The 27,439-nt window shown below is 52.5% G+C and overlaps 13 protein-coding genes across 13 annotated transcripts; 5 read left to right on the top strand and 8 right to left on the bottom strand.

Annotated features, from left to right (window-relative positions):
* Nucleotides 1–659: 659 nt before the first annotated feature.
* N7462_004279 (uncharacterized protein) lies at nucleotides 660–1,103 on the bottom strand (the record flags this gene model as incomplete). The annotated part of the gene is made up of 1 exon (XM_057076005.1): nucleotides 660–1,103. One exon carries the CDS (start codon nucleotides 1,101–1,103, stop codon nucleotides 660–662), a length of 444 nt encoding a protein of 147 aa, XP_056935510.1.
* A 153-nt stretch (nucleotides 1,104–1,256) lies between these two features.
* On the bottom strand, nucleotides 1,257–1,550 carry N7462_004280 (uncharacterized protein; the record flags this gene model as incomplete). The annotated part of the gene is made up of 1 exon (XM_057076006.1): nucleotides 1,257–1,550. The coding sequence occupies one exon, from the start codon at nucleotides 1,548–1,550 to the stop codon at nucleotides 1,257–1,259; it is 294 nt and encodes a 97-aa protein (XP_056935511.1).
* Nucleotides 1,551–2,961: 1,411 nt separating this feature from the next.
* On the bottom strand, nucleotides 2,962–4,020 carry N7462_004281 (zinc finger MYND domain-containing protein; the record flags this gene model as incomplete). The annotated part of the gene is made up of 1 exon (XM_057076007.1): nucleotides 2,962–4,020. The coding sequence occupies one exon, from the start codon at nucleotides 4,018–4,020 to the stop codon at nucleotides 2,962–2,964; it is 1,059 nt and encodes a 352-aa protein (XP_056935512.1).
* A 914-nt stretch (nucleotides 4,021–4,934) lies between these two features.
* Nucleotides 4,935–5,999, top strand: N7462_004282 (PaaI family thioesterase; the record flags this gene model as incomplete). The annotated part of the gene is made up of 3 exons (XM_057076008.1): nucleotides 4,935–5,085; nucleotides 5,166–5,887; nucleotides 5,964–5,999. The coding sequence occupies 3 exons, from the start codon at nucleotides 4,935–4,937 to the stop codon at nucleotides 5,997–5,999; spliced, it is 909 nt and encodes a 302-aa protein (XP_056935513.1).
* Nucleotides 6,000–6,359: 360 nt separating this feature from the next.
* N7462_004283 (adenylyl-sulfate kinase) lies at nucleotides 6,360–7,088 on the top strand (the record flags this gene model as incomplete). Its single annotated transcript, XM_057076009.1, has 2 exons — nucleotides 6,360–6,367; nucleotides 6,461–7,088. The coding sequence occupies 2 exons, from the start codon at nucleotides 6,360–6,362 to the stop codon at nucleotides 7,086–7,088; spliced, it is 636 nt and encodes a 211-aa protein (XP_056935514.1).
* A 486-nt stretch (nucleotides 7,089–7,574) lies between these two features.
* On the bottom strand, nucleotides 7,575–9,035 carry N7462_004284 (H(+)-transporting V1 sector ATPase subunit C; the record flags this gene model as incomplete). The annotated part of the gene is made up of 5 exons (XM_057076010.1): nucleotides 7,575–7,763; nucleotides 7,850–8,342; nucleotides 8,408–8,499; nucleotides 8,565–8,659; nucleotides 8,735–9,035. 5 exons carry the CDS (start codon nucleotides 9,033–9,035, stop codon nucleotides 7,575–7,577), a joined length of 1,170 nt encoding a protein of 389 aa, XP_056935515.1.
* Nucleotides 9,036–10,287: 1,252 nt separating this feature from the next.
* N7462_004285 (uncharacterized protein) lies at nucleotides 10,288–13,801 on the bottom strand (the record flags this gene model as incomplete). The annotated part of the gene is made up of 6 exons (XM_057076011.1): nucleotides 10,288–10,787; nucleotides 10,838–10,933; nucleotides 10,988–12,982; nucleotides 13,050–13,574; nucleotides 13,633–13,663; nucleotides 13,724–13,801. 6 exons carry the CDS (start codon nucleotides 13,799–13,801, stop codon nucleotides 10,288–10,290), a joined length of 3,225 nt encoding a protein of 1,074 aa, XP_056935516.1.
* Nucleotides 13,802–13,863: 62 nt separating this feature from the next.
* N7462_004286 (uncharacterized protein) lies at nucleotides 13,864–14,515 on the bottom strand (the record flags this gene model as incomplete). Its single annotated transcript, XM_057076012.1, has 2 exons — nucleotides 13,864–14,104; nucleotides 14,325–14,515. The coding sequence occupies 2 exons, from the start codon at nucleotides 14,513–14,515 to the stop codon at nucleotides 13,864–13,866; spliced, it is 432 nt and encodes a 143-aa protein (XP_056935517.1).
* A 2,704-nt stretch (nucleotides 14,516–17,219) lies between these two features.
* N7462_004287 (putative quinate pathway repressor protein QutR) lies at nucleotides 17,220–20,016 on the bottom strand (the record flags this gene model as incomplete). Its single annotated transcript, XM_057076013.1, has 2 exons — nucleotides 17,220–17,474; nucleotides 17,533–20,016. 2 exons carry the CDS (start codon nucleotides 20,014–20,016, stop codon nucleotides 17,220–17,222), a joined length of 2,739 nt encoding a protein of 912 aa, XP_056935518.1.
* Nucleotides 20,017–20,851: 835 nt separating this feature from the next.
* On the top strand, nucleotides 20,852–22,927 carry N7462_004288 (uncharacterized protein; the record flags this gene model as incomplete). Its single annotated transcript, XM_057076014.1, has 1 exon — nucleotides 20,852–22,927. One exon carries the CDS (start codon nucleotides 20,852–20,854, stop codon nucleotides 22,925–22,927), a length of 2,076 nt encoding a protein of 691 aa, XP_056935519.1.
* A 202-nt stretch (nucleotides 22,928–23,129) lies between these two features.
* Nucleotides 23,130–23,713, top strand: N7462_004289 (uncharacterized protein; the record flags this gene model as incomplete). The annotated part of the gene is made up of 2 exons (XM_057076015.1): nucleotides 23,130–23,482; nucleotides 23,551–23,713. The coding sequence occupies 2 exons, from the start codon at nucleotides 23,130–23,132 to the stop codon at nucleotides 23,711–23,713; spliced, it is 516 nt and encodes a 171-aa protein (XP_056935520.1).
* A 597-nt stretch (nucleotides 23,714–24,310) lies between these two features.
* Nucleotides 24,311–24,769, bottom strand: N7462_004290 (type II 3-dehydroquinate dehydratase; the record flags this gene model as incomplete). Its single annotated transcript, XM_057076016.1, has 1 exon — nucleotides 24,311–24,769. One exon carries the CDS (start codon nucleotides 24,767–24,769, stop codon nucleotides 24,311–24,313), a length of 459 nt encoding a protein of 152 aa, XP_056935521.1.
* A 1,175-nt stretch (nucleotides 24,770–25,944) lies between these two features.
* On the top strand, nucleotides 25,945–27,330 carry N7462_004291 (inositol monophosphatase family protein; the record flags this gene model as incomplete). The annotated part of the gene is made up of 6 exons (XM_057076017.1): nucleotides 25,945–26,131; nucleotides 26,214–26,265; nucleotides 26,322–26,410; nucleotides 26,477–26,942; nucleotides 27,025–27,156; nucleotides 27,222–27,330. The coding sequence occupies 6 exons, from the start codon at nucleotides 25,945–25,947 to the stop codon at nucleotides 27,328–27,330; spliced, it is 1,035 nt and encodes a 344-aa protein (XP_056935522.1).
* Between the last annotated feature and the right edge of the window lie 109 nt (nucleotides 27,331–27,439).

Raw genomic sequence — 27,439 nt, forward strand, 5'->3', positions numbered from 1 at the left:
ATAATGGTAATGTCTGTTGAGTCCATTCAGCCGATGAAACTCAGTCATGAAAATGCCCAAGGGCTTATGATGCTTCTACGAATAAGAAGTTGATTAGCTCAATTGCCCCCAGTTTTCGCTCCCCCGATCCCCAACATTGACGCCCCCACCATGTGTTTACCGGGTGGTGATAGTAATAGGAGGGTCAATCGGACGCGTTATAGGAAGAGTAAAAGGGCTAAGAGGACTAGGAGAGAAAAAGGGAATAAGGAAGAATACATATATTAGAGCAATTTCGAAAGCTAAAAATTTCATACTACTACTAAAGGCACAATTTGGGCTTGCCTGGCCTGGCCTGGAATTCAGGTTTTACACTGATCCAATTCAAGATCTCTACAATGAGAAACGGTAGAGTAGATGAGGGGGAAGAGTAAAGACTTTAAGCGATCTGTCATTTACTATGTCTGCCACATACGTATGTCCTTTTGCAGCGTAGTATGCGACTATTTTCATATCTACCCCAAAGCGGCAAGTTCGGCTCGATGTTCCCAATTCGAAGTCTATATTTCACAGGTACAGTCGCCCCTGAGACATCTCATAGATATTCATTGCAATCTAAATACACAATAAAGTAAGAAATAAATCACGATCCATATCGTTTTGGACGATGCTCCGGCAGTCTAGTTGAACTGGCCTGGAATGTGTAGCTGTCGTGTTAAGTTCTTTACTTTTGGGTTCAGATATTTGAGTGCTCCGGGGGACTCGGCCCAGGCCCAGCAGCAAATCTTCAGGATTTTTTGAACCTCTGGGTAAGGACCGACGGCCGGATCCCAAGAAAATGAATATGGAGCGTGCGGGTTCTCGTGCATTGCAAACGCTGTAATGGGATTCACGAGCGCAGGGAAGAACCAGCTGTTCTTCGCGTGTATTGCATCAATTAGAAAGCGGACGTCCCTCTTCAAGTCGATCAAAAGCCATGTGAGCTTGACATGTGCGACACGGTGCCACCGAACCACTTTGAGGGTACTCGATGAAAATATATAATCCTCGATCGTACGGAGGAACTCAAGAGGAACCCTAGGGCCTAATGGAATTTTGAGGGCCTCCAATTTTTCCAGTATCATGATTTGCCTGATCTTAAGTAGCAGAAGAAGAACCAGATGCGCTATACCGGGATATGAGGGAGATATGATATACCGTCAACGGAATCGGTGCGGTCGAGGAAAGCAGTTGGTGGGTTCCGTGAGGAAGGAAACTGATTCAAAGGGATCGGCATTTCAGGTGTCCAAGAATGGGAGATCAGCATGGAACCAGCTATAGTCCGGATTTCTGATGGCTTTGGCCCACCATTTCAGGAAGTCGTAGCATCTCTGGTCTTCTTTGAGGCGCAGCAATAATGAAGGAATGAGATTTTGGAGCTCCATATCATTGTAACGACGATAAAGCCATGGGAGATTCGTGGCATGATATAATTGTGCCCGCAGAGATTCAGAAGTTTGTAAGGCCTGAAGAGCCTCGACCAGTGACATTGTCCGGGTGTCGAACCCTCGCGCTTCAGGGCGAACCAACATGACTACTTCAAGATCCCTAAATGGAGAGCGGAAGGGATCTAGGGGAGGTAGGGGTCTTTCACAGATACTGTTGCGGATATGATTTTCCTTCTCTGCGATATCTCGATAGCAAGATGTGATGCCTTTGCAGTATATTTGATGTTCTTGCTGATGAAGGTTTTGGTGATGAACACTGCAATATCTCTCTAGATGGCACTTGGGGCACAAAATTGGTTCTAGTGGATCCTGCGGTTTGAGACAAAATCCGCAGCGATTGAGCACATCATACGGTGGTAAATGACCCCGAGAGGCCATGTTATCTCAACAAATTTTCGAATTCTGGATATGGAGAGAAAGTTCTGAGTTGGAAATACCAGCGAGAAAGCCCTGGCCGGCAAAAGAACGAGGTCGCTTATAAGTTGTCTCGGATTTCATGGTGTGGCTCTGACTAAAGAGTGATTCACAAAGAAGTAAATTGGTCTTTAAGACGGGAAGATGCTTGATCGTGGAGACTGTGAGTTGCCGGGCTCTTTGTCTCTCTGTCACGGTTAGGAAATACAAATTCCAGCGAATGCAAAGAACACCTTTATAGTCACTCTGGTTCAAAGACAAACGGAAATATTGGTTGATGGAAACTTAGAATTCTATTCTACCATCGCGCATGTTTTCTATGTTTCTTTTGAAGGTGTGCAGTCCAGCCCGCCACGCTATGCATCACTGACAAACGGGCAGGAGCATCTATGAGCGGCCGGTGAACTGTCAATGAAGTGTCTTGACTGACGTGTCCATTTCAAACAGATTTCGAGACGACAGGAGTGTGTTTGTAAGTTTTATCATCATTGCTTCAAGAAGCCTGTCAGACAATGATGATATAGATGCATAGTAACTAACGAACCCTATTTGTATACCTTCAACTGTCCAATTAAGCGTCAAGGGAATTTTTCCAGTAAGTACCGTGAATCAGATTTTATTTTTAAAGTTCATGACGCACTGTCTTGATCGAGTATGGGTTGGTTCTTATCGCTGAGATGGCTGATACATATTGTTCCCGAGTACGATGATGGACTGTATTCTTTCACATCTACAAATCACTATTCATACCGGTCTATTTTGGCTACTTGTGTTCACTAAGGCTGAAAATTCAACGGTATCAAGTATGGGAAGAAGTCTCGTTGGGGGATATTGAGAATTGTTATTTGGTAGGCTAAAATAATATCCATCAAGCCTTGCTTTCCATTTTCGCTGGTGAATAGAAAAACCAATCTAAAGCGCTGAATAGAACAGAAGCCAGAATTTCCATAATTTCATAATGTCGTAATGTCATGTGTTCTCTTGTAGGTCATATCGGCCTGTGTGAATAGTAATAAGGTGGTCCAAACATTGGGATTCTTGCCGTCTGCCATATATGAATATGTGATAAGTGCCACAGTGGTCAAGAAGAACCACTCGGGCACTCCAAGCTCAAAAGCCGCCGAACAAATACAAGAGCGCCGTCCGTTTCAACCCATGACCTATAGTTCCATCTCAAGAGAAAATAAGTCTCGGTCTTGCTGCCAGGCTCCTTCATCTTTGCCACGTGTGGTAGGTTCCCAAAAAAAGAGGCGGGATCAATCATTGCAGACCAGAAATGCGGATTTCTATCTTCGACTTCCTTGAACAATGAGACTATCTGGGCCTTCAATAATTTTATATAGTCCAGGCATGGTCTCCCATACACGACAGATCTATTATCTGCAACAACGAGACTCTCGGGGATGTATCGTTGGATCATGCACAGAATCTCAGGAGGGACTTTTGGTGCCAAGATGGCGAATGAGAGATCCAACCTTTCAAAGTCATGGAGAAGCTTGATTTTCAGGAGCATCAGAGGAATGGTGAGGCCGACATCCGTTCTTCCGCAGAATTGCTCGATTGGTTCTAGAGCGTCGGCATCTCTGATGTCCAGGTACGGGAGGTTGCGGATGGAAAGATCTTGCAGGCCCATGTGGTAGCTGCTTTTGGGCAGGGCATTCCCCCACCATTTGATGAAGTCGTAGCACCGTTGGTCTTTGTTGATGCGAAGCAGGAGGGCAGGGATCTGATTTCGATGGGCCATAAAGTCACTGCGGCCGAGTCGCACAATTTCCAGGAGCAATACCGCCTGGGTCTTGACTGAATCGACGCTTTTGACCAACGAGAGGGCGCTGACCATCTGCACCATGAAAAAGATATAGAAGATCAGGCTAGGTTCATCCCAGAATAGTGACACTTTCGTCTCAAAGGGATGTGTCGGGTCGGCACGCAGCGCCTTCATTTCTCGAAGGAGAAGCTTTTCACATCGTCGGATGTGAAAGCAGGAGCTCTCATGGGCAAAGTCATCCTGTTGATGCTCTTTGGAGCAGTATGACACGACATGACAGCCCCCGCACACCCATGCGGTCTCTTCTTTGCCGCAGATGTTACAGCCCGACTGTAATATCGGTGGATTGGTGAGGGTTGCCAACACCGCCATCGGGGCGAAGGATGACGGGGCCATCTGATGGCTGGTTTGAAACGAATGTGGAGAAAATGATACTGGGTTTGAGAAGGAGTGTCTTGTGAGAAAAGAGTTGAAGGGTACAGAAAACCAAAGAGGAGAGAATTTGCGGGAAGTCAAGGAACGAAGAGAAGATGCGAGACGGTGGTGAGCTTTTAGATGGAATGGGAGGTGCCTCCCTTCCTATCGTGCGTTAGGACTCCCATCCTAAAATAGGATGGGAGGTGCCTCCAAAACGAGGTCGGCCCAATGTCAAATGGAGTCCAATAGTCAATGATCACGATTAGTTAAAAGTTTTGTTCTATATTGGTTTTCCATTATTCAAATGGTTTCACATCCATGTCATCTGTATCCTCTTCGGAGATCCGCTTCGAGATAGTACATGGATACATCTTGAGAGAACCGGGTCGGCATGATATAGTAGAATGCACCATCTTAGAATGCTCATTTTTATTCCACTTGATTGATTCATGACCAGGATAGAGTAAGAATGATCTTTCTCCCCTTTCGAAAGGGGCAGTGTGGGAGATGTAATGCCCTTGCCGTGGTCTAAACGTACATACGTCTTGTCGTGATATAGATCCGCCATGACATATATCGAGGTAGAGAGTGGAGATGTCGAGACTCATCTAAATGGAATTTCCTCGCCATAAACCCCAGGCTACGCAGAAAACTATTCTGCCTGATGCATGTTCACAATTAATAAACATAAAAAATCGGGAAATTATCCAGATGTGCCGATTCGCAGGTATCCATGGACCCGTTCCGCCGAGACGGGGCACTTCCCAAGCGGGCATGATGCCGAGGTAAACTCATCGCCGGTCCACCATCCTCAACTTTGCCTCCCAACAACTTGACCGCGACTCGTCCGAACGGATCGGATTTGGATCATGCTCCGTCCGACTTTTCCTCCTTCTTCTCTCTCCTCCCTCATCTCTCCTCGATCGACCTTTAATCCTTCTCGTTTGCGTCCTCGCTTGGCTTCGTCACACCCGCCCTCCTTCGCCTTTCCTCGGTGTAATCGTCGACTGTACTCCACTGGTAAGTCTCCGCGCAGTTTAACTGGGCCTCCACTGCAGTCTCTACGAGCATCAAGGTCTCTAATTTACTCGCAATCGCAGAGTTCAATCCTTCCGTTCATTCCGCCCCTCCCCGCTCGCGACTACGCCGCTTCGCAGGCTTCGCGTCAATTGCTGTCCTCGCCTTTTCCGCCGGCCTTATCTACCAGACCCAACGCACCGTTTCGCGACTCATGGCGACCCCAATCATTTCGGACGAGCAGACGCTCACCGCGTATACCCCTGAGGATGAGATTGCCCAGGAGATTAACGAGCGCCTCCGAACACACCCCGAAGCCATCCGGTTGCGCGAGGACCCTGAGTTCACGGAAGCCCGTCCGCACCTGAAGATTCCGGAGACTCTACGCCCGCGCAGCCTGACTGCCGGTACCTTGGCTGGCCCGAACAAGATTGTGGTCCCCCCGTACGTGTTCAGCGAGCGCGGGGGCAAGAGCATGGTCTCGCTCATGTACCTCGGCTCTGATATTTGCGGCCACCCCGGTATTGTCCACGGTGGTCTTCTAGCTACGCTCCTGGATGAAGGGCTGGCGCGCTGCTGCTTCCCCGCGCTCCCCAATAAGGTCGGTGTTACCGCCAACCTGAACATCGATTACCGGGCCCCCGCGATGGCGAACTCCTATGTGGCTCTTCGGGCCGAGACCGTCAGGGTCGAGGGCCGCAAGGCGTGGGTGGAGGGTCGCATCGAGACCCTCCCGGAGGAAGGCAAAGAGCCGGTCGTCTTAGTGGAGGCCAAGGCACTGTTTATCGAACCCAAGCAGGCGGCTGTAAGTGCACACTTCCATACATCGGAATCTCTAACATTTGTTTTGGGTGGCAAACGTGGCTAATTTGGTTCCCCAGGCCCTGTCGAGCCTGTACCGTGGCGTCACCGAATGAAAATTTCTCCCCGGCTCAGCATCTGGTTCCTGGTTCCTGGCGTCTCTGGCTTTGGCCTCTTGGCCTCATTTTGGTTCATTTGGGTGTATAAATCCTCGATATAATTGGGACTGTATAGCATAGAGCATAATTCATTGAGTTTCACGGCCTGACCGACGAGATGAAGAGTTAGAACCCGTAAGAGAGTCCCGGGCTCTTCGTATACTTTGGGGGCTTCGTATCGGAACGTGCCAAGCCCGCAGAAACCCCGCGATCAGCGCTCGTTTCCGCTCTTACGCGGCCCGTTTCACCGTCTTTCCCCTGCCCCTCCATCCCTGACTTTCCTCCTTTCTTTCTGCACATATACGCATCATCCCCAAAATGGCCACGTAAGTGCAATTGCAGCCTTTCAAGACCCCCAATTGCGCCGGTGCCAGCGAAGAAGACAAGGAAAAGAGTCATCCTGCTAACCCCGCCTCCAGTAACATCACCTTCCACGCCGCTGCCCTGACCCGCAAGGAGCGCAATGACCTGCGCAAGCAGCAGGGCCTGACCATCTGGCTGACCGGCCTGTCCGCGTCCGGCAAGTCGACCCTGGCCGTCGAGCTGGAACACCAGCTGCTCCATGATCGCGGTGTGCACGCCTACCGCCTGGACGGTGACAACATCCGCTTCGGCCTGAACAAGGACCTGGGCTTCAGCGAGGCCGACCGCAACGAGAACATCCGCCGCATTGCTGAGGTCGCCAAGCTGTTCGCCGACAGCTCGTCCATCGCCATCACCTCCTTCATCTCGCCCTACCGCAAGGACCGCGACACCGCCCGCCAGCTGCACGAGGTCCCCACTCCCGGTGAGGAGACCGGCCTGCCCTTCGTCGAGGTCCACGTCGATGTCCCCGTCGAGGTTGCCGAGCAGCGCGACCCCAAGGGTCTGTACAAGAAGGCCCGCGAGGGCCTCATCCCCCAGTTCACCGGTATCAGCGCCCCCTACGAGGCCCCTGAGAAGCCGGAGGTGTACATCAAGAACGTCGACCTGCCCGTCAAGGACGCCGTCAAGCAGATCGTCGACTACCTCGACTCCAAGGGTTACCTGCCCCCTAAGCAGGAGTAAATCCAGTCCCCTTAGATTTTTCTGAAAGCGACTTCTTTTTTCCTGGAGCAAAATTGAATGAATTGTACGAGAGCGGGGACATGGGTGGCATGAATGAAAGGCCGTGTGTCATGTACAGCGGGAGTGGATCTGGAGCAGCAGTGGTTTTACCTTGATTCCCCGCATACAGGCGCTGTAAATACCGGAACACATATAGATCGCTTTGAAAAAGATTTGATCCATAAAGAGAAAAGAGCGAGAGATGGAACCCTAGAAACCCTTGAAATTCCTCCCAAAGTGGAGGAAGTGTATTGTAGGATAACTGGAAAAGTCTCGTCCCGAAGCTAGACAGAAAACATAGAAGAAAAAGACACAGAAAGATAGAGAAAATAGGAAAATAAGACAAAAAAAATTCAATGCTAGTTTGTGCTCAATGTACCGGCTGGTATATGTACGCGATTCCTTTCCCTTAGCAGCAATGTCACCCGTCCTCTACGGGGGGTTACTTTAGTTGAACTCAAACTCGTAGAACACATATGGCGTGTACTCCATGCTGCCCTCAGCCCCATGCATTTCGTTAGGGTCGTCCTTCTTGACGCGGCCCTTCTTGTCTCGCCCAAAGGCATTGCCAGCCAGGTATGAGTACTTCTCCTCGAGGTTTTGCTTAGCACGGTCTGCTTGCTTCGATGACGGGGTCTGTTCAAATAATCGTTGTTAGAAGGGATCATCCACAAGAGACCGAAGAATAAAGGGAATAGAAGGACAAGAAGGCGGTCGCATACCCGGATCAGAGCGCAGACGAAGTCCAACGGCAGACCATACCGCAGCACAGTCTCAACAAACACCCGCAAGACCAGGACATGAATCCAAACCATAACCGCTTCGCTCCAGGCAGTGCGGCCAAGCCGCAGCGTCTCTCCCCACAGCTTGCGCTCATCGCCACCAACCCGCTCGACCTCCTTGCGCTCCTCCTCTTTGCCTCCCTCGACATACTTGAAGTCGCGCGGGATCCACTTCTGCTCACGGCACTTGTGCACAAACTCGGCGCTGTGCTTCTTGAAGCCGGTCACGGCATACAGCGAGAACTCGCTATCTTGGGCAACCAGCTGTGCGGATCGAGGCACAACCATCGGCGCGACAGTCTCGTAGGTCTTCAGGAACTCCTTTACTTGTTGGGATGGCACGGCGACTAGGTGGGTTTCGAGGTACTCAGAGTCTTGAACGATGGATCGGGGGTCGACAACGGAAGCAAGGGATTTGGTAGAAAGGTTCCCTCTGTGTGCAGATTGTAAGGTCAGCTTCTTGGAACAGGTTCTCGGAACGTAGGGAGGAAGCCGCACGCTTGTTTCCGCTGCAGCGTCGCCAGCGTGTTCTTTACTTGGTTATATTGCGAGTACTTAGACCGGATATCATTGTCGATACTGGCGGCTTCCTGAAGTGCATGTATAAGCCTGACTTGTACGATTCAATGCTCCTAGAGGGAGAGAGTAAGCCCACCTTGTGTAGCAAGTCGATCAACTCCGCCAGCGGCTTATCTGCGCGATACTTGACCTTGTTCCACATGAATGTCCGGAGGTACTGGTCCACAGGCTCTGCAAAGCGTCAGTCCTCGAGTCACAACCCTTCAAAACAGCCCCATCGTCTGTCCCATCGTTTAGATCACATACTGTCATTCACCACTTTCATGCGCTCGATCTGGGCCTCGTCCCCGTCTAGGATGTTCCTCAACGCATCCCCAACCTTCGCCACGACGCCCTGGCAGGAGCTCTCGAGCTTGGCCAGCTCATCTGCCTGCTGCACTAGCGCATCTAGCGTGCCGATCTTGAACTCCGGGATCGAAAACGAGGCTGCAGAGCCATTGTCGGGGGAGACGGTGGTCGATACGGCCTCGAGGGCGTCGTCGCGGTGATGCGAGGGGACGATGGAGGTCGGGAGGGAGAGAAGGAGGTACTGGCTTGGCTTGGACATGATGGCAGCTGCAACTCGAAACAACAAAAAGAGCGGCCCTCAGCGCGGGGCAAGAATGAGGGTTGGAACAGGAGCTGCGGGAAGCTGGCGAGGTGATGTCGTAGGCGGTCGGGGCGGTGATTGGTGCGGGCCCGCAGGCGATGCTCCATCCCGGACAAAGTACAGATCTCGACTCTTGCAGTCGGTCACTTTGATACTGACAAGCAACGGACGCGCAAAAGATTGGCGTCAGCAGGAATGACCGGATCAAAGTGACTGCACTCGTATTGCGCAAGGTGATTTTATATTCCCTCGCAGCTGGAATATCATCTGGCTACATACTGACTACCTACTTGTTGCCACTATCACCGCCATACATTAGGCTGGAGAGCCTCAAATCTGCTGCCAACCATCTTCACATTGGACAGAAAATGGGACTGACCACTTCCCAGGAACTGGTCAACTGGTCCAGACTATTAGCCGGAGCATGAGCTAGTGTTACGGACTACCGCATTCAAAATACAACCATGGCATGCGAGTATTTGCCATATCTCAAGAGCCAAATGACGCCGGTCATTCAGCATCAAGACCCAGAATGCTTAGAACAGAGTTTGTGACACGGTGAAAGGCTTCCCTCATTCAATCTACACAAAGATCTGTATTCGGCCTGCGATAAAGATGCATAACGCTAGAGACACGATCCAATGCTCGCTCAACAGGAGGTTAGAAGAATGATGAATAAAAAGCGAGAAGCAAAATAGACAGAGCGAAGAAGACGCAAAAAACCACCCAAACAATACAAAGGATTTTTGTGAGCCTCCACTTATGCAGCAACGAGGCACTAGGAGAACCCTTCGAGGGCCCGAGGGAATGGGTTGACTAGCTTCGAACCTGCGGAATATGTAAAGGGCGGCGCAGAGAAGAAAGAACTAACGAAAAACGAGGTATCGACGTGGCAGGGTATCTGTATCAAGCGTGCAGCGCTGATCGTGAACAGAGGGGTGTGCAGAGTGTGGTAATTGTGGAGTGGTGAAAGGGAGGAGAATGAGACGAGAGGGTGGGAGCGGGTGCGGACAAATAGCCAAAGAACAGTTGGTATCTGTACAAAATTATGCCGGCATAACAAAGGCATCGAAAAAAGCGATCAAAGAAAAATCGCCAATTCCAAGCCACGAAGTATTCGTCGAGGTGAATCGAGCGAAACTAATTGGAGCAACAGACCACGGAAACCGAGTGCAAACGTGAGGATAAAATGACAAAAAAACAGTCAAAGTTAGCCTTGCATCCCCATAAAGACCTCCTGACAGTTTTCAACCAGGAACTTGAGAACTTCATTCTTCTTCTGCACATCAGTCATCTCACGGGCCAGACTCTCAGGCCGCATGATAGTGGGGGCGAAGACGACGGCAATGTTCTGGCTGGTCATCAGGTTCTCCTCTTGACGTTCCACGACGCGTTTCAGATGGAACACAAGGAATTCAAGAACATCTTGGTGCACTCGGGGTAATTCAGAAAGGCTCTTCTGAAGACTCTCTATACGTGCAGCGGTGTTTGGGATATCTGGGGTCTCAATGACCTTATCGTAAACTTCATATGTAATCAGGGGGGTGGGCAGCTTGCGGAAGTACTGCTTCAAGGCAGAGGTGACAGCGTGAATGTCAAGATCGGGGTCAGAGATGTCGTAGTCGAAAGGAGAGCGCTCAAAGCCCTCACGAATGACCTGAATGACGGACGCGGCACCAGATTTACGGTAGATACCTTCCATGTCCATGCCTATATACTGTTAAAAATGAGCTCATGGAGTCGGTTGAATACAAACTAACCTCGTAATTCAACCTCTTGAATGCAGCGAGTGACGATGGAGGGAATGATGCTCTTCTCATGTTCCATGCGCGCAATAAGATCAGTGCCAAAAAGAGCTGAGATAGATGTTAGCTGATTCAATATGTGTTGGGGATTCAATGAGATCGTACTGGTTCCTGAAACTTCAGCCAAGACCGGCACACTGTCGGCTTGCGACATCTTGCCGCCTTGCTTGTTTCTCTGGTTCCCGAAGAAACCGAAGCCCTGACGACTCGGGTCTTGAGTTTGTGAGCGCGGAAGACCGCCCCCGCCCTCTGCATTCTCGCTGGACATGAATGCGCCCTTGAGACCCTTGACACCCTTTGCAACGTTCTGACCACCCTTCTTCCAATTAAACTTGCGGGGTTGGCCTTTGCGAATACTGACAACCTGCGGCCCGGGAACGACAGTGGCAGTAGCTGTGGTAGTCTCGGTATCATCTATCATGTGCGCTGTGGAAATTGAGGGCGCAAGGTCGCTGATGGCAGGTTTCAAAGCCTCGATCGAGGCGATAGACTTTTCCTTGTTGTGGGAGATCCCCAAACCGTTAGGACCACGACCATCTGAGCTGGTCTTGTAGAGTCCCTGTATCTGATGTACCAGTTGGTTGTTGAGCTCCGCCAGTTGGGCATTCTTCGATGACAATTGTTCGAATTCCTGGAACGTCTTCTCCTTCTGTCGGTTGAGGTTCGCAAGCTCTTCTGTGAGGTCGTTGCGCTTTTGAATGAGCTCCTCGATCTGTGGGGCGTACGAGTCCTTCAGTTTTTGAATTGCTTCGGCAAGCTCACGCAAGACGTGGTTCGAAAGCTTTGCAAGATCCAATGGGCCACCAGCAGCACCACGCTTTTCCGCTTCCAGGTGTTCGGTCAGCACATTAAGCTCACGTAAAACAATCTCTCTTTGGGCATCGAGCACAACCATAGTTGAGCGTTTTTCCGAGAGTTCTGTATTAACCTGCTTGACATCTGCAGTGGCACGCAGAGTAGCCTCCATCTCCGCCATGCGTTGGCGTTCCTTGCGTAATTCGTTGCGTAGCCAAGCAATTTCCTCAGCTTGCGAGGTGCTGGCGGTGGGACTGCCCAGTTCAGACCCGATAAAGCTTCCATTGGGGGGAGATCTGGGATACTTTGCATCTTTTCCTAGTCGTACGCTCTTATCGCTGAAAGACCGGCCGTGGCGGACGGAATTGGAGACGCGGCGCAAGAACGACTCACTTGTCTGGTCGTCACCTGTGAAACGTGCTAGTTCGTCGTCAGGGAAATCACCAGTGCTGTAACGTGGCAAGGACGGCGAGCCAGCGCTGTCCAGCTGTCGCTGAGAATCAGATAGGGCATTGGGGACTGAGGTAATATTCTGTTTTTGCAGCTCTGAACCACTGTCAGGTAACCTGGGGGAGCCGCCAAAAGTTGAGGATGAAGGGGATGCTGGGGCTTCCTTCCGAGGAATCTTGTGATGCTTGCTCTCAAGCGAATCACCTCGCTTCGGTAGTTGGTAGCCGATACTGGAAGTAGGTTGGGAGCGATTTGAATCCACAGAGGTATGTTCATGAAGTCTTCGCAGCTCGTGGGAGGGGCGGGTAGCGCCTGATGCGGCACTGTCCAGACCACCAGAGACGGCAGCTTCCTTTGATAGATTGCTGTCAGGGCTGGTAGCACTCGAGAACGTGCTGTGTTCTCTCAGCGCCAATGGCAAATCCGACCTGGAGCTGCGGGCCGATTCAGACTTGCCAAGCTTAGCTGCCTGAGAATGTGTAGTCGATGGTCTGTCTTCCATATTTCCATTTGCGTCTGCGTCACGACGAGCAGGCTCTGTCTCGCGAGTTTCCCAACCTTTCTCCTGGTATGCAATATGGGGCGAAGGGTACTCAGAAGAAGTACGGGAGGGGAGTTCTAGGTTGTATTCTCGGCCGTCACGGGAAGCCCTTACAGACGACTCACCAGACCGAAGCTGACCGAAGTAGTCATGAGTAGGCTCCTGCGATTGTGCGCGAGAAGAGGCTCGCTGGGACTCAGAAGGATCGAAGGCAAGAGGTATGAGAAATTCTCCGCCAGCATCTGCGTCGTTGTCGCGGGGTCCGCCAATTTGGCGGCTGCTTCGGTAGGTGCTGGAGGGAAGAATGAGGTTGTCTGCACGGTGAATCTTTAGTCAGTCACACTGTTCTCGCCTTGTTCAAGGGGCCATGATTTTCCTTACCCGTTGCAGCAGCCTGCTGGCTGGGGGAGGTCTCGGTTTGACCAATCTCGCCAGATCCGTCTCCCCTGCTCCGCAAACCATCTCCAGGCTCCACATAGGTCTCACTGGGGGTCTCATCAAGCGATCGGGTTTCTTCCATGCTCGGGGGCAATGAAGGCAGCGACTTGTCCAGTTTGACTCCCGGCCCACCTGGCCGTTTGCTTGCTGCACTAGCTTTTTTCTTTCGCCTTCGTTGCATTAAAGATTCATGACAGTCCATGCAGAATATACCCTGTGACGTGCGGGCGTAACGTAGGTTCTCGATCTTTCTCTTGCAGTTGCGGCAACGGAAACACTGGGCGCAGAAGGCCTGGTCGCCTGTTAAGATGGCTAGGTCCTCGATTTTATTGCCACATGAATTACAGCTGTAGGTACAGTTGCTGCAAATAAGGGAGCCATCGCCAAGGAGTAAGAGGTGTGCATCGGAGTCGAGAAGAGTCCCGCAGGTGCTACAGCGGAAACAATCGATATGCCATCTCTGTCCGGCTTGAAGGAGGTTAGCAGCGAAGTAATGAAAAGAGGGAGAAGATCATAGCGGGCATACAAAGTTCAAATGCCTTTCCTTCCTCGAGAATCTGGAGGGGGTAAAAACGTCAGTCTGCATCACAACAAGTGTTTTCCAGCGGGGTGTTTACATCTCCACAACCCATACAAGGGAACGGAATATCCTCCTGCTCCATAGGGGATTCCGGATGTATGCCCGGGGATTCCATCTTGGATGATCTTTTTCGATAACCACAAGACGTATGCCAATGACCTTCTTTGTTGTCTCAGCTCAGCGAATGCGCGCAGCGGAGAGCAAGTCCGGGTTGTAGGTCAGTAAAGGCAGAGCACGCGTTGCGCGGACATGCGCTCCCTCGAGGAAAATTGTCAAATGGTGGCCGAGGGAGAAGAAGAGGTCTTTTCGATGTGAATCGTCACGACGCTCAGCTTTTAGAGCGAGGATGGTTGCGCGGGACCGGGGAGGGGAATGCGGCAGGGGTGGGCTGGTGAAAGAAAGCCGTGGCTGAAGCGGACTGCTGAGGCGTTAGTCAACCCTTAGCACCCATGATCGGGTTCAACGTGAGAAAGAGCTTCGTCTCCTCCCTGGGGGTTCCCGAGCCACGGATTCAGCTGAGCACGGACGAGCCAGGGCCGCGGTTGAAGCTGAAATTGATCGCGGAGGACGGAATCCACCAAGGGATGGGGGAGTTTGACCATACAGAAATGATCGTGAAGGACCTTAAATGATCGTACATACCGAAAAGATGCACCGCCAGCCCAAGTGCTACACGGTGTTTCAGGTAGATAGGCGCGGGTGTTGTGACAAGCGCTTCAGGCGAAGCGAAGGGAATAATGAGGAGGGGGTTGCCCCTCGCAGGTGTTGCAATTAGACAGGCGAGAGAAAATGAAGGCTCCAGGAAATTCCCGTTGAATTGGACGGGCATTCAACCGGGAAAGGTCAAACAAGAAAAAGTTGGGGAAGAAAAAAAGGAAAGACAAGAAATGAAAAAAAGAAAAGCGTTAAGGTTGGAGGAAGCAAGTCGTCGCAAGTTAGGGGAAGGAGGAAAGGAGGCCGAGATGAAGTGGCAGAAACGTAGCTGGAACTGCCTGCCCACACTACGAACCGTCAACCTCACTCAACCCTTTCATTTCGTCGTCCTCGCGGCCGCAATTGGTTACAACTATTATGCTTATGATTGATTAGGCTCGTCCGCTACGGTCTTCATCTCCTGGTCACACCTTACGCATCCAGGCCCCCAGGCCGACCTGGATACTCGAGAAACTGACGACGCCGCCAGAACGTGCGGGCCGCATTGCTGCCCATGAGCAGTCTGCACGGCCCAATAGGATCGCCCAAGCCCCAGGGGGAGCATTTAATTAGAGCGCAGCAGCCCAGACGAAGATCCCCGAGCCCACCTCAGGTTCCGAAGAGGGGAACAATACAGCCCAGACGCTCTTCGTGCGCCCTGTGCGCCTCATCATGCTCGGACGGCAGATGTGAGATTGGAGACTTCACTGGCCCCCAAATCCCCCCTCACCCCGGCATGCCTTTTGCCTGGGCGAGAACGGGAAATACCGAACAGGCTGGACGAGATGAAGGCGGGCTCCAACTCCCGAGTTGCGATCTGAGTGACACGGCACTTCGACTCACGAAAGGCAATCTGCTCCGGATCTAACTGGCCCGCACCCAGGTTTAGGGGGAGAGGTGACCAGTTTCGAACTCCGTCGTCCGATGGCCGGCGAGCAACTGCACCATGGAACGGCTCGTCTGTCTCAAACAGGCCCCCGCTTCCAGCGCTCCTCATTCGCCAACCCAGATGGGTCCTCCTCCCCTGAAGGAGGATACGGTCACTATCGCAGGCTAAGGCTGAAGACCACGCTTGAGTTTGACTAGTAGCAGTGCCAAAAGAACCCTGAAATAAACAACAAATCTTAAGGACCCAACGGCAGGATCATGCTCTCCCTTTCCATCATTTTCTCCCTGGCGATTCGTCCGACCGGGCGGAATTTCTGACCGAGACACTCAACCAAACCCACTCACGACCAACCGCGCGCACCAAACAATCGATCGAGCGGAACGAGAACGAACCAACCAACCAGCGCAGCTCAGACCACCTTGTTTCAGCTCCTGAAACGCCTGTTGTGTCACGTGGCCCGCTCCGCTTGTAGGCGGCCGGGGTCTAGCCTTGACCTCCCGAGAACCCGAGAGAGAAGGTCTGGACGACAAAGCCAACTGTATGTAGTAGTAATGGAGCCTTACTGCAGGCGATCGCAGATCGTAACTGCCCCAGTCCCGATCGCCGCGGCCCCCGGGGGCTCGCGATCGCCACCCCATGAATCTTGGAGTCCCATACCAACGATGGAACCAGTTACAGCAGGCACAGAACCCTCAGAACCAAAAAGAAAATAAAAATATCAGCCATTCAAGCCATTCATGTACATCCAAGGATGAACCGCTTGTCTTCGGCCCGTCCTTCAGCAGCTCCCAATGTTAAAAGACCCTTGCATAATTCTGCAACTAGGTGGAAACTAATCGCCCTGCGCGACCAGCGAGCCAAGCACAAGAGATCAAAGGACCATTACCTCTTCACTGCCACAGCTGGACCCTGAACCTATCGTGGTTTCAAAAAGGCCGTGCCCTTCCAAGAAGAAACAAAGGGTCTTTGCTGAACGGGGCCAGGACTCAGCCAAGTCTTTGGGAACGGAGGGGCAGCGGCGAACTACAAGGCCCAGTGCGATTTCCTGAAACCAGACTAGATGTTGTTTGTGCGGAGCTGTTCCTTTACCAGCTCGGAACCACGCAGATCGTTCTATATTGCTCTACGGGACGCGGGTCGATTTGGATTACTTACGCCGATGGGCGCCGTGCCGGTCAGAGACATTCTGGTACCAATAGTGACCAACCAACAAGGAGACTACCATCTGTCCTCAAAGTTCGAAGGTGCCACTAATCGCTAAGGGGCTGAAAAAAAGCTTCGTCTTGTGTTGTCCTAAGACAGGTAATATTGTTTAGCTTTATTGTTTATACCCCGTTTCAAACAGAAACAAGTCTTCCGGTTTCAGCCGGCTTGAAGGGCCACTGGAAGTTAAAATCTCCAAAGAGGATAATGAGCACAATCGCACGCGATGGGCTATCGGAATTTGGAGGCAGTGTGGTAGAGCTGCTAGAATAGAAACAACTATTTCTAACCTTTCCATTATACAATTGGGATATAGCACGTGACGTCTTGACATCCATTTCATATATTCGTATCATTTTTTCTTACTCTTCGTTGATACATTAATGACAGTGAAGTTAAGTAGAGTTTCCGTCGCCAGCGAAGAAGCGTCAACTATGAGCCGTCGCGAGGAAGGATGGCAGAGGGAGGTTCGAAATGACTCGGCCCGCACAGCCGGATCGAGGAGTTGATCCTAGCTCGATGAGTAACATCCTAGGAGCTACCCCCACTGTTCTCAAACCGTAACTAGTCGAGGCCTATCGACACGAGTTGTAGATCCGGGAAGCCGGGTCAATGAATTCGGCTCAACTCAGGGTCCTGGCAGTAGTGCTTGGCGGCAGATCATGTTTTAGGGTCCACCGTCGCCCACACCATGCGCAAAATGGAAAATGGCCCATTTTCAAAGGGCCTTTAACTGGAAAAAATTGCCTCAAGTGGGCTGTCCATCGAGGTTCTGAAGGCGGTTCCGTATCGCATTGCGGTCATCATGCGCCTCGTCGTCTTCATATTCCTGTAGAACGATGGTTCGCATTATACGGCGTGGCGCTCGGCGGCCAGTGAAGAGCTCGAACTGGGCAAAACCTTGTTCTGGGAGAACGTCGAGACCATCCAGAGCAACCCAGCCTCGGTGGGACATGGCTCGAATCTGCTTCATGAGAGGCGTGTTCAGAGGTTTGTAGGCCAACTAGAAAGGCAAGTCAGATTGGAAACTGCAGCATTCAGGAAGGTGGTATAGAACTTACCTCCACGACGACACCACCGGTCGGGCTTTCCAGCCATTGAGACGGAACGGTAAAATTGGGTGCGGGCTGACCACCTAAGCTATGTGCTGGGATACCGGACACAATGATGGTCGGTTGTTTGTATTCTGCTGGCCATGGGTCGGAGAGCGAATTCAGGGTACCAACTCTGGGATGTGTATCGGGGGTCCGATCGCCAGAGAGAATATCCTGTCTGTTGTAATGATGGGCCAGCTTTTCCGCGTTTGCCGTCGTGCGGTTGTAGACAAAAATGTGTTGCACCCCTAGGTGGATCATGGAATACACGGCAGCACGCGCCATACCGCCAGAACCAATGACAAGGCCAGTCGTCGAGGGACGCACGGCATTAGCAGGTGATAGACCACGGCGGATACAGTTGCAGATTCCGATCCAATCCGTGTTGTCTCCATGTAAACCTTTGATAGGACCAGCACGGCTCTTCTCAAGAAAGATGGAAGACTCTTGTGACAGGCGCGGATCAGAATCGTCGTTGTTTCGAATAGGAATGAGAGTGTTGACAGCGCCAATTGCTCTCGCGTGGGGTGACATGGAATGGAGAAGAGGGATGACTTCGGTCTTGTAGGGAAGGCTAACACTAGATCCACCAAAAAATTGGTTTTCGACCAGCTCATTCAAGCCTCGAAGAGAAGGCGATTGAAAAATGGAGTAGAAATGTGGCATTCCACAGACCTTGAAGGCAGTGTTATGCATGGCAGGTGACATGCTGTAATTCACGTTGGCACCAAAAACGAAGAATTGCATCGGATCCAATGCAAATGAACTATAGAGTGCACGTTGAGCGTCACGGGCAGTTATGGTGGGACATAAGAGTGAAGAGCTTCCGGGGGTGATGGAGGGATGGGAGACGGGGGTGAGAGTAGGGTTGAAACAGCGGGACATGCGTCCAAGTGGACCGGTATTATAAGCAATGAGAGGAAGACCAGGCACAGGGAGGTTTTCAAGGCGATGCCGGAATCGCTGCACAGCATGATTGTCTTCCATGGACTCAGCTGGCTGACAAAGTCGGACAACATTGCATCCCAGTCTCTTCGCTCGCTCATAGATCTTCATGTATTCATATCCATCCCATCCGCCAGGGAGGGGATGGAAAGCCTCAAAGTGGCCAACGATCTTGGTGGTTCCTCTGCAACTCACAATCTGAGAGATGACGGCATCATCGCGAGTTAAATCAACGGTGAGAAAGGTGGGCCCCAGACGCAGGCCGTGCCGAACAAGTTTAAGATAAACCTCGTCACTGGAGCGGGATGCTTGACCAGGTGAGCGGGAACCTTGGGGTGTACTATAGCTCTCAACATGGTACATCAAAGGCACGATGATATTTCGACGCAGGGTTGCCACCACCTGACTGATCCTGTCGGCTAGGTTCGAATCGGCACCTAGCTGGTTGGACGAACTTGTAACGTCGATCACCAGCTCGAACACATCTGCGGTAAACTCGAGCTCTTCGATGTCTAGGTTCATGTCACAGAGTGCGGAGAATGGCACTGATATTGCGCATGTGTTCTTCCTAGTTTCAGGGGGCAAAAGAGACAATGGGAACGACGCATGCTGACGGCTCATCTCCGGGGTGTCGGCGGTCACAAAAGCAATAAAACTCAGGAAATCACGCTGGACTTGCTTCAGCATGAGAAATGGAGTGGGTGTCTGTGATCTCTGGTCCAGCTTCGGCCCTGGTGATTGTTTTGGCCCCGGTGAGTGATCGTGGCCATCCTCGGCCGTGCGGTCGCCGCCGTTGGTAGCCTCAGAGAGATTGAAGAATTCCAAATTCGAACAAGCTCGATATATTGGACCGGAAAGTTCGAGAAAACGTCGCACCTTCTGGGTATCCCACGCTTTCAAATAGGACTGGATGCTGTCTGGGTCCCGAATAACATGGACGACGGGATGCGTCTGCGCATATTCCCGAAGGAGTCTCTGTCCACTGCGCTCCATCGATCCGGCTCCGCACGCAATCACACATCCTTCTTGGTTGTCCGATAACATCGACTCGAACACCCGGGCTTCTTGTTGGCGATACAAGGCGTGGTCATTGTCTTTTTTGAACGCTGCACGCGAGCACCCGGTTATTTGTTGGAAGTAGCGGTCGGCATCAATCAAGCGGCGGCCGGATGTGGCGGCTAGAATAACTGCCAGACTCGATTTGCCCGTCCCACGAATGCCGATGAGTACAATCGAAGCCTGCGGACTGAATTTGCGGGGAGTCTTCAAAGGACCACTATCGAAGAGAACCGGCGATGCGCGGTTGGAGTGCAACTCCTGGAGGGAGTTCGACAGTGTATTCGATTCGCCATGGGCATCTACCTGCTCGCTCGACCGTCGTGACGTTGGTTCCGATCGGATCGCCGGCGACCAAGAAACCGGTCCGCTCGAACTATGCTTTCGAGGCCCATCGTCGGGATCGACTTCGTGCAGTTTGCGCTTGGGCGGCCGCACCAAAATGGACATGATGTCGCAGATGAGGTGGTTAAGAAGGGAGGGAAGGGCCCATTGCCATGAGAGAAAGGATCGTAGAGGTTGTGGGGTTTGGCTGAACGGTTCGGAAGGAAAGTCCAGGCCGGAGGTGTGGGAGGCTAGTCGCAACTTGAACCATTAGGTAACCGCGGTGAAGATGAGTTCACCGAAGTGGAGGTTTTGCGGGGGGAAATTCTGCGTTACGCTGGTGCGAGCGGTTACCGTACGTGACCGGAGACCGGACAAGCCCTCTGCCGGTAGTGGTTTTCCCCGCGGGGTACGGCTCGGTTGCATGCAGGCACGAACCCAGCTGCGAGTCTCGGAGGGAAGCGAGAAGAGGGGGAAAAAAATAGAGGAAAAATTGGCGGGGATTGTATAGCAATTTTCAGGCTCACATCGAAATCAAGCATCCTAGGCATTTCGTTGTGTTCGTAATTCTGCCCAAGCTTAAGGGAAGGACACCCAAGGTTGCCCCATATTACTTTTTGCCCAATAGCGACTGGCTCACCGACTTAGCGGGTATCCGTATCCTTCCCCGGAACAGCGAGAATCCTGCCTCGCTGGTGAACTCGGCTGCTCGGCTGCGCCATCTCTCCTTCCTGCACTCCCCATTATTACCTGCCAAATCATTGCCCGTGTGGCCTCCCGCATTTTCCGCCTTTCTCGCACGGCCCCTGTCTGATTGTGGGGCGGCCATTCATGGCGTAAGTCGCCTGTGCGAGATCTGTGTAGCCGTGGTCGGCAAAAGATTCAACTCCCTCATCGCACACCGATCGCATCGCAGGAACATGCGCCCGAAATCGCCTAGCGGATCCTCGACGCAATCATCATGAGCTCCGAACCTCGCCAAGCCACCGGAGGGCACACCAAATCCAAACGGCGATGGACCGATCCCGATGAAGAAGGCAGGGCCAATATGCCGGACGATCTCGCTCAGCCCAAGCGACAGCGGGTGTCAAGAGCCTGCGATAGCTGCCGCTCGAAGAAAGACAAGTGCGATGGGGTACAACCGGTGTGTTCCACATGCGCATCGCTATGTCGGCCCTGCACCTACAAGGCCAACCCGAAGAAGCGCGGCCTGCCGACGGGCTACATTCGATCGTTGGAGCTGCTGTGGGGGCTGGTCTTCCAGAAAATTCAAGGCAGTGAAGATGTGATGCGGGCATTGATGCGATCCATCAATCTGCCCAGCCATCTCGCCACGATGGGCAAAGAGGCCGAAGGGTCGGATACACTCCTGTCGTCGTTCAAGAATAGTACTGTCCTAAGAGACATTGAGCGGATGCTAGTCGTCCTGGAACAACCGGAAGAGGAAAGAGAGCGCAGTCTCCAGGCCTACGGGGATGGAGACACTCCGCTGGACATGGATGGAATCCTCGCATCCACCGAGGCCCAGGAGTGGCAAATACCAGAGGGATTGGAGCATCGCGAGACCCCGCTAGGCGTGTCACCGTCCCGAGTATCAATGATCAGTTCGGCCACGAGGCCCTCTGGCTATCGCACCCGAGACTCCGCTGCTCAAACCATGCCCGACGAAATGCAATCGCCCTCGCTCACCATTACTCTTAATCCCGACGACCCGCGAATAATTTCGACCAGTCCTCCCCTACAACTCCCTTACAACGCCTGGCCCCTCCTCGACATCTATTTCTCATACACGCAATGTTGGTTTCCCATATTGGAGAAACATGACATCCTCCGGACGGCTTTTCAGTACACCGAAGGTGATGTGTATATGACTCGCTCAGCGCCTGGGTCTGGTGATCATGCTGCCTTATGGGCCGTCCTCACTCTCGCTTCCCTTCAGGATGCATCCATCAACCCTCACCAACCAGGCGATGACCAGTCTGCTTCCCGAGCCAATCCTTTGCGATTGTATAATACCGCAAGGGAGCTCATCCCGTCCGAAATTGGCCCCTACGAAGTAGGCCACGTCCAGGCTCTGCTGATATTATCCTTGATCAAATTTGGCCAGCAAGAGTGGACTGCCGCTTGGATGCTGGTTGGACATGCGGTACGAATTGCACAGACGTTGGGTTTAGACCAACCGGCCTTTGCGCCACCTGCCCGATCTCCCGAGCAAGGCAAACAGCTGGGACGAGCCAAGCACGTCTTCTTGGGATGCTTTGTTCTCGAGACTTTAATTGCAGAACACACATCACAGTGTCCCTCTTTGCGTAAAGACGATTTGGCTCGAGTTGGTGCCATCAATGAAGATGGGCTCGAAGAATGGCATCCTTGGGAAGATCAGACCGGCCTCCGACCTACACAGTCTTCTCGAGCCTCCATGCAGCGCGGGCCTCTCCATGCACTAAGCACATTCAATCGGCTTGTCTCTTTGGTTTCCATTCTCAATGACCTCTGCTACTACAAGCAAGACCCCACTATTTCACGCTCTCAGTTTGAGTCACTGGAACTTCAATTACATCGTTGGGCATCGAACCTTCCCAAGAGCTATCGAGTCGATCTGCAGAGCCGCCCAGTGAAGCTGGCATCACCACACATCTTCGGATTAGAGATGACCTATCAGAGCATTGCTACCTCTCTGAGCCTGCAGATCGCCTCTCGTGAAAGCGACCAAAATATTCCCGAGATGCCTCATAAGGCAAAGGCCATTGAGAGCTCGAAGCGACTTCTGCATTTGCTACAGGTATACATGGAAACATACAGCTTCTCCGCAACGGTACCGACGTTTGGCATGATCCTTCGATACTGTCTCCCGCGGTCTATGTCTCGAGATCCCGTATCCGATCTAGAATTGGGATTACGGAATAAGATCCAGTCGTTCTCCATGCACTTATCTCAACTTTGGCTCACGATCGATCGACCCGATCCAGATCAACACTCGATGCAAAGGATCCATGGCATGATTCTTTCCCCCGTCATCATCCCAGCAACCGGATAGCACTGCACCCGACGATACGGCATTACACCATTTACCACCTACATCTACTTCCCACCATCTCGTCCCTTCGACTGACCCTCATCGTGCTCCAAGTACTACTCCCCATCCTCCCTCCACATCTGACCCCTTCCTCTCCACTCCTTGGCTCCGTGCCACCCAGGGGATTGATGACGGCTCCTTGCTTCCTACTCCCACTCCATCCATGACTACTCTCGGGGCTGCGCCCGAAGTATCGGCCCAACCGAATCAATTGGAGGGCTCCTTGAGCGGCGGGGTGCGCCAGACGACTTCTACCCCCTCCAAATCTCACCATGCCATGATTTCTGATCTTCCCCCGTCTTTCCCACCTGCTGGCCAGTATCACACTGCATACCAGGATCCCGCAATTGGGCTCGGGCCTTTCGTCGACATGGATGGTTACGGGCCCCCTCGGCGGCAGCAAGGACAGCCGCAGCAACAGCCGCCGCCGCAGCAGCAACAACCACAACAGCAGCGAATAGCACCAGACCTGGATGCGTTGTTTGATGAGCTTGCATCGCTCGATGGAGCCGAGAAGTAAGTCCATGAATCCCTTATTCTCTTATACAACGAAAGAGACAGCATGTTAATCTCATATCTCATAGGCCTGATAATCAACCCGAGTTCATGCAGAACCTAGGGTTTGTAGCCGACCCGGAGATCTACTCCCTTTTCAAGTCAAATCGAGCCTTTTCTCCTCGCCCAGACACAACAGATGCCTGGGAACGGAACTCCGTCCGTCGTACGGCGCGAGTCGCAGCCCCTTAGCATTTCCAGCACGCCCAAGAGATGATGTGATTTCCGATCTTCGGATTTTTTATATTTCATCGCCGCTGGTCGGCTAGCCCCGCCGAAAGCCAGGCTACCCTGGAGGCCTTCTACGCACGCAAGACTGGCGAGCTCCCTCACGTGCTGGTCCAGCAAAAGCCCGGGTTGGAGGAAATGAACGAGTTTAAATCCTGATCTTTATCCGTTCGATTGGATGCTTGTATCTTCTTCACAACGCCGATCCCCGTGGTCCTTTAAGAGGCCCTTTTCCCGTCATCTCGTACAGAAGAGACTATATAGCTAGCCTATTGTTCGAAGGGCTCTGTGCAGAGCTAGAATCAAATACACTTCACCAAGCCTTTTGGTTAAATAATTCAAATGACACCATCTCCACACTAACGGAGTAGGCACCTTGAATATTTTGATCTTGAGAGTAAAGGATGGATGGCGAGCTCGGGATGACCCGGAGCGCACACGTATTCATGGTACTATATACAACACTTTATATACACAAGACCCCAATTTTTGTTCGAGCGATCATTCCAGTCCAGAAAAATAACCACCCCCACATCCCGTTCTCCGTATCTCACAGGCCATTTACAACGCCGCCTTCTCCAGCTCCTTGAAGTTCACCGCTACGTGCTCCACGGCAACCTTGTAGCCGTATACACCCAAGCCGACGATAATCCCCGCCGCCTTATCGCTGAAGTAGGAGTGATGGCGCCAGGGTTCACGAGCGTGCACATTGCTGACATGCAGCTCGATGAAGGGGATACCGACGCCGAGCAGGGCGTCCCGGATGGCGACGGAAGTGTGGGTGTAGGCGCCCGGGTTGATGATGATGCCGTCGACGTTGCCGCGGGCGGCCTGGATGCGATCAACAATTGCGCCCTCATGGTTGGACTGGAAGGCATCGAAGGTGCAGCCATGCTTAGCGGCAATGGCGCGGCTGTCGCTCTCGACGTCGGCGAGAGTCGTGTGGCCGTAGATGTGCGGCTCGCGGGTGCCGAGCAGGTTCAGGTTCGGCCCGTTGATGAGGAGGATAGATTTGCCCATTGTGAGTTTTGGGAGGTGGTGTCTGTGAATTGGTCTCTTTGTGTAAATTGGGTCTTCAAACGTGGGAAGGAGGGAGGGGAAGAGACTGCCACGATGGAGGGGTGTCTGATAACTCGCGGACTGCCTCGGGTTTGTGCCCGTCGTGATTCGCGCGTTGATCTCTCCGCATTTGCCCCTCCGCGGCTGAGCCCTTTGCCGGCTGGGGGCCCACTGTGAGAGGTGCCCGCAAACCGGGTCTTTGGACTTGTCATGCTCGTTTCCAATGGGTAATTTTTCTTGTTCTTTCATCTCCCTCGTGATTGGACCTTCGAAAGCCCCTCGTCGCTCCTCTGGCCACTGTGGGGGACGGATAATTGCTGGTGAAAATATGCGGCGCTATGCGGCATCATCCGGGGGTGGGGGCTTCTGCCCTCGCTGGTCTGCCTTTGGCGCTATTCACGATCTCCTATTTATTCGTAGTCTCTGTCAGTTCCCCGGAATTTCAACTGTCAAATACTATCTTAGCCTCGTTCTCTACCATTGGACGAAAGGAAGCGATAGATAGAAGAAGAGAGAGTCATCAGGAGCTAACATGAACTATACAACTCGAATCTCCCAGGAGCTCAGATCCAGGAGAACAGCTTTGGGGGAGCACATCCTAGCACCACAATTATAAATCCCCGATACAGTGTTTTCTGTTAGAAGTATAGCTTCAAGAATTCTCATGCCTAGAATTGTTCTTATCCACTGCTTTTGAGTCGCTCACAGCATCGCCTTAACTCCCGCGTAGGCGGGATCCAACTTGTAGCAAATCTCCCACGTTCGCCAATTTTCCGTAGACAAGAACCAGTCAGTCTCAACATAGCTATTCCAAACGAACTTGAACCCATATAAATTACATAAGCCGTATCTGCCAAATCCGTTACCTTCCAACCCCGCAAGGAACATGATGCGCGGCAGTATCGAGGTCACTGCGACTCCACCGCAAGTGGAGAAAGCCCGCCGATAAAGCAACCCGCTTAGTGACGGTACGCTCTCGACCTTTTTTTCTCACCGTGACTCAACGTCACACCATCTCCCATTTCCCTGCTAAATCCCTTGGAACATACTCATCCACCCACTCTCGACCATCAAACCGACCTCTATCAACCCTCCCGTCTTCGCCCGACCTCCTCCTGCATACCCCCGTCCCCGCCATGTCTGCCGCACCCCTCTCCCAGGCGGACCTGGACGAGATATACGCCTTCGCGGTGGACTTAGGCCGCAAGGCCGGCGATCTGTTGATGGAGCGTGTAGAGCAGCGCATTTCCGGCAGCGATGGTCACTCACAGAAGTTTGAAGAGAAAGAGAATGCCGTTGACATTGTGACTCAAACCGACGAGGGTAAGCTCTTGGGGATTTGTCCATGCGGGACTCCTCCACACGGCGCTCTAGCTTCAGACAGACTGACCAGACACTCTCCCAGACGTCGAGGTATTCATTCGCAACAGACTGCAAGCCAAATATCCCTCACACAAGTTCGTTTGGCGCCGTCCCCGCGCAGCCGGCAAGAATCATGCTAACCGCCCACCAGATTCCTGGGCGAAGAAACCTACGCCAAGGGCCAGTCGCGCGACTACCTGATCGATGAGCAGCCGACATGGTGTATCGACCCCCTAGACGGTAAGCTCCATTCCCTTCTCGAATCCCTTCCCCAGCTCGAACGGCCCCACGCTCCATAAAATTCAGCCTTGCTAACCGGTACCCCCGTCTTTTTAGGAACCGTCAACTACACGCACCTTTTCCCGATGTTCTGCGTGTCTATCGGGTTTATTGTGAATCACCGCCCAGTCATCGGCGTCATCTATGCGCCTTTCCAGGACCAGCTCTTCTCCGCGTGCAGCGGACGCGGCGCCTGGCTGAACGAGAAGCGCCGCCTCCCACTTATCCGGAATCCCTGCCCGCCGATGCCGCCGAATGCTCCGGCGCAGTGCATTTTCTCCTGTGAATGGGGCAAGGATCGGCGCGACATCCCCGACGGCAATCTACAGCGCAAGATCGAGAGCTTTGTCAATATGGCATCCGAGCTGGGGTCGCGCGATGGTAAGGGCGGCATGGTGCACGGGGTGCGGAGTCTCGGGAGCGCGACGCTGGATCTGGCGTATACGGCTATGGGGTCATTTGATATTTGGTGGGAAGGTGGTTGTTGGGAATGGTAGGTTTCTTTTCAGCATCACTTGTTTTCTGTTTTAAATTCTGGGGGACTTCGCAGGACTTCGCAAACTGATGCAATCCAGGGACGTCGCTGCGGGTATCGCTATCCTCCTCGAAGCCGGCGGTCTCGTCACCACTGCCAATCCGCCCGACAACCCAGAGACTGCGCCCATCGAGGACGTGAGACTGGGCAGCCGGCTCTATCTAGCAATCAGGTTCGTTTTTCAATCCCGCAAAGCATCCCTGCATGACCTTCCCACTCATTGACTTCATTCATTAGACCCGCAGGCCCATCAGCCACCGAAACAGGCCGTGAGTCGCAGGAGCGTACCGTGCGGGAAGTCTGGCGGCGGGTCCGCCATCTACCCTATTCCCGGCCAGGGGCATGATAGATACCCTCCACCCTATCACATCCTCGAAGAGGGTGTTACGAACTGACACATTTACATTGATTTCGTGATTTCGTGATTTCGGGTTCACTCTAGTTGTCCCTATCTA

Source organism: Penicillium macrosclerotiorum (genome assembly GCF_028827735.1).
Source record: "Penicillium macrosclerotiorum strain IBT 26536 chromosome Unknown utg000003l_segment0_segment0, whole genome shotgun sequence".
Lineage (NCBI taxonomy): Eukaryota > Fungi > Ascomycota > Eurotiomycetes > Eurotiales > Aspergillaceae > Penicillium > Penicillium macrosclerotiorum.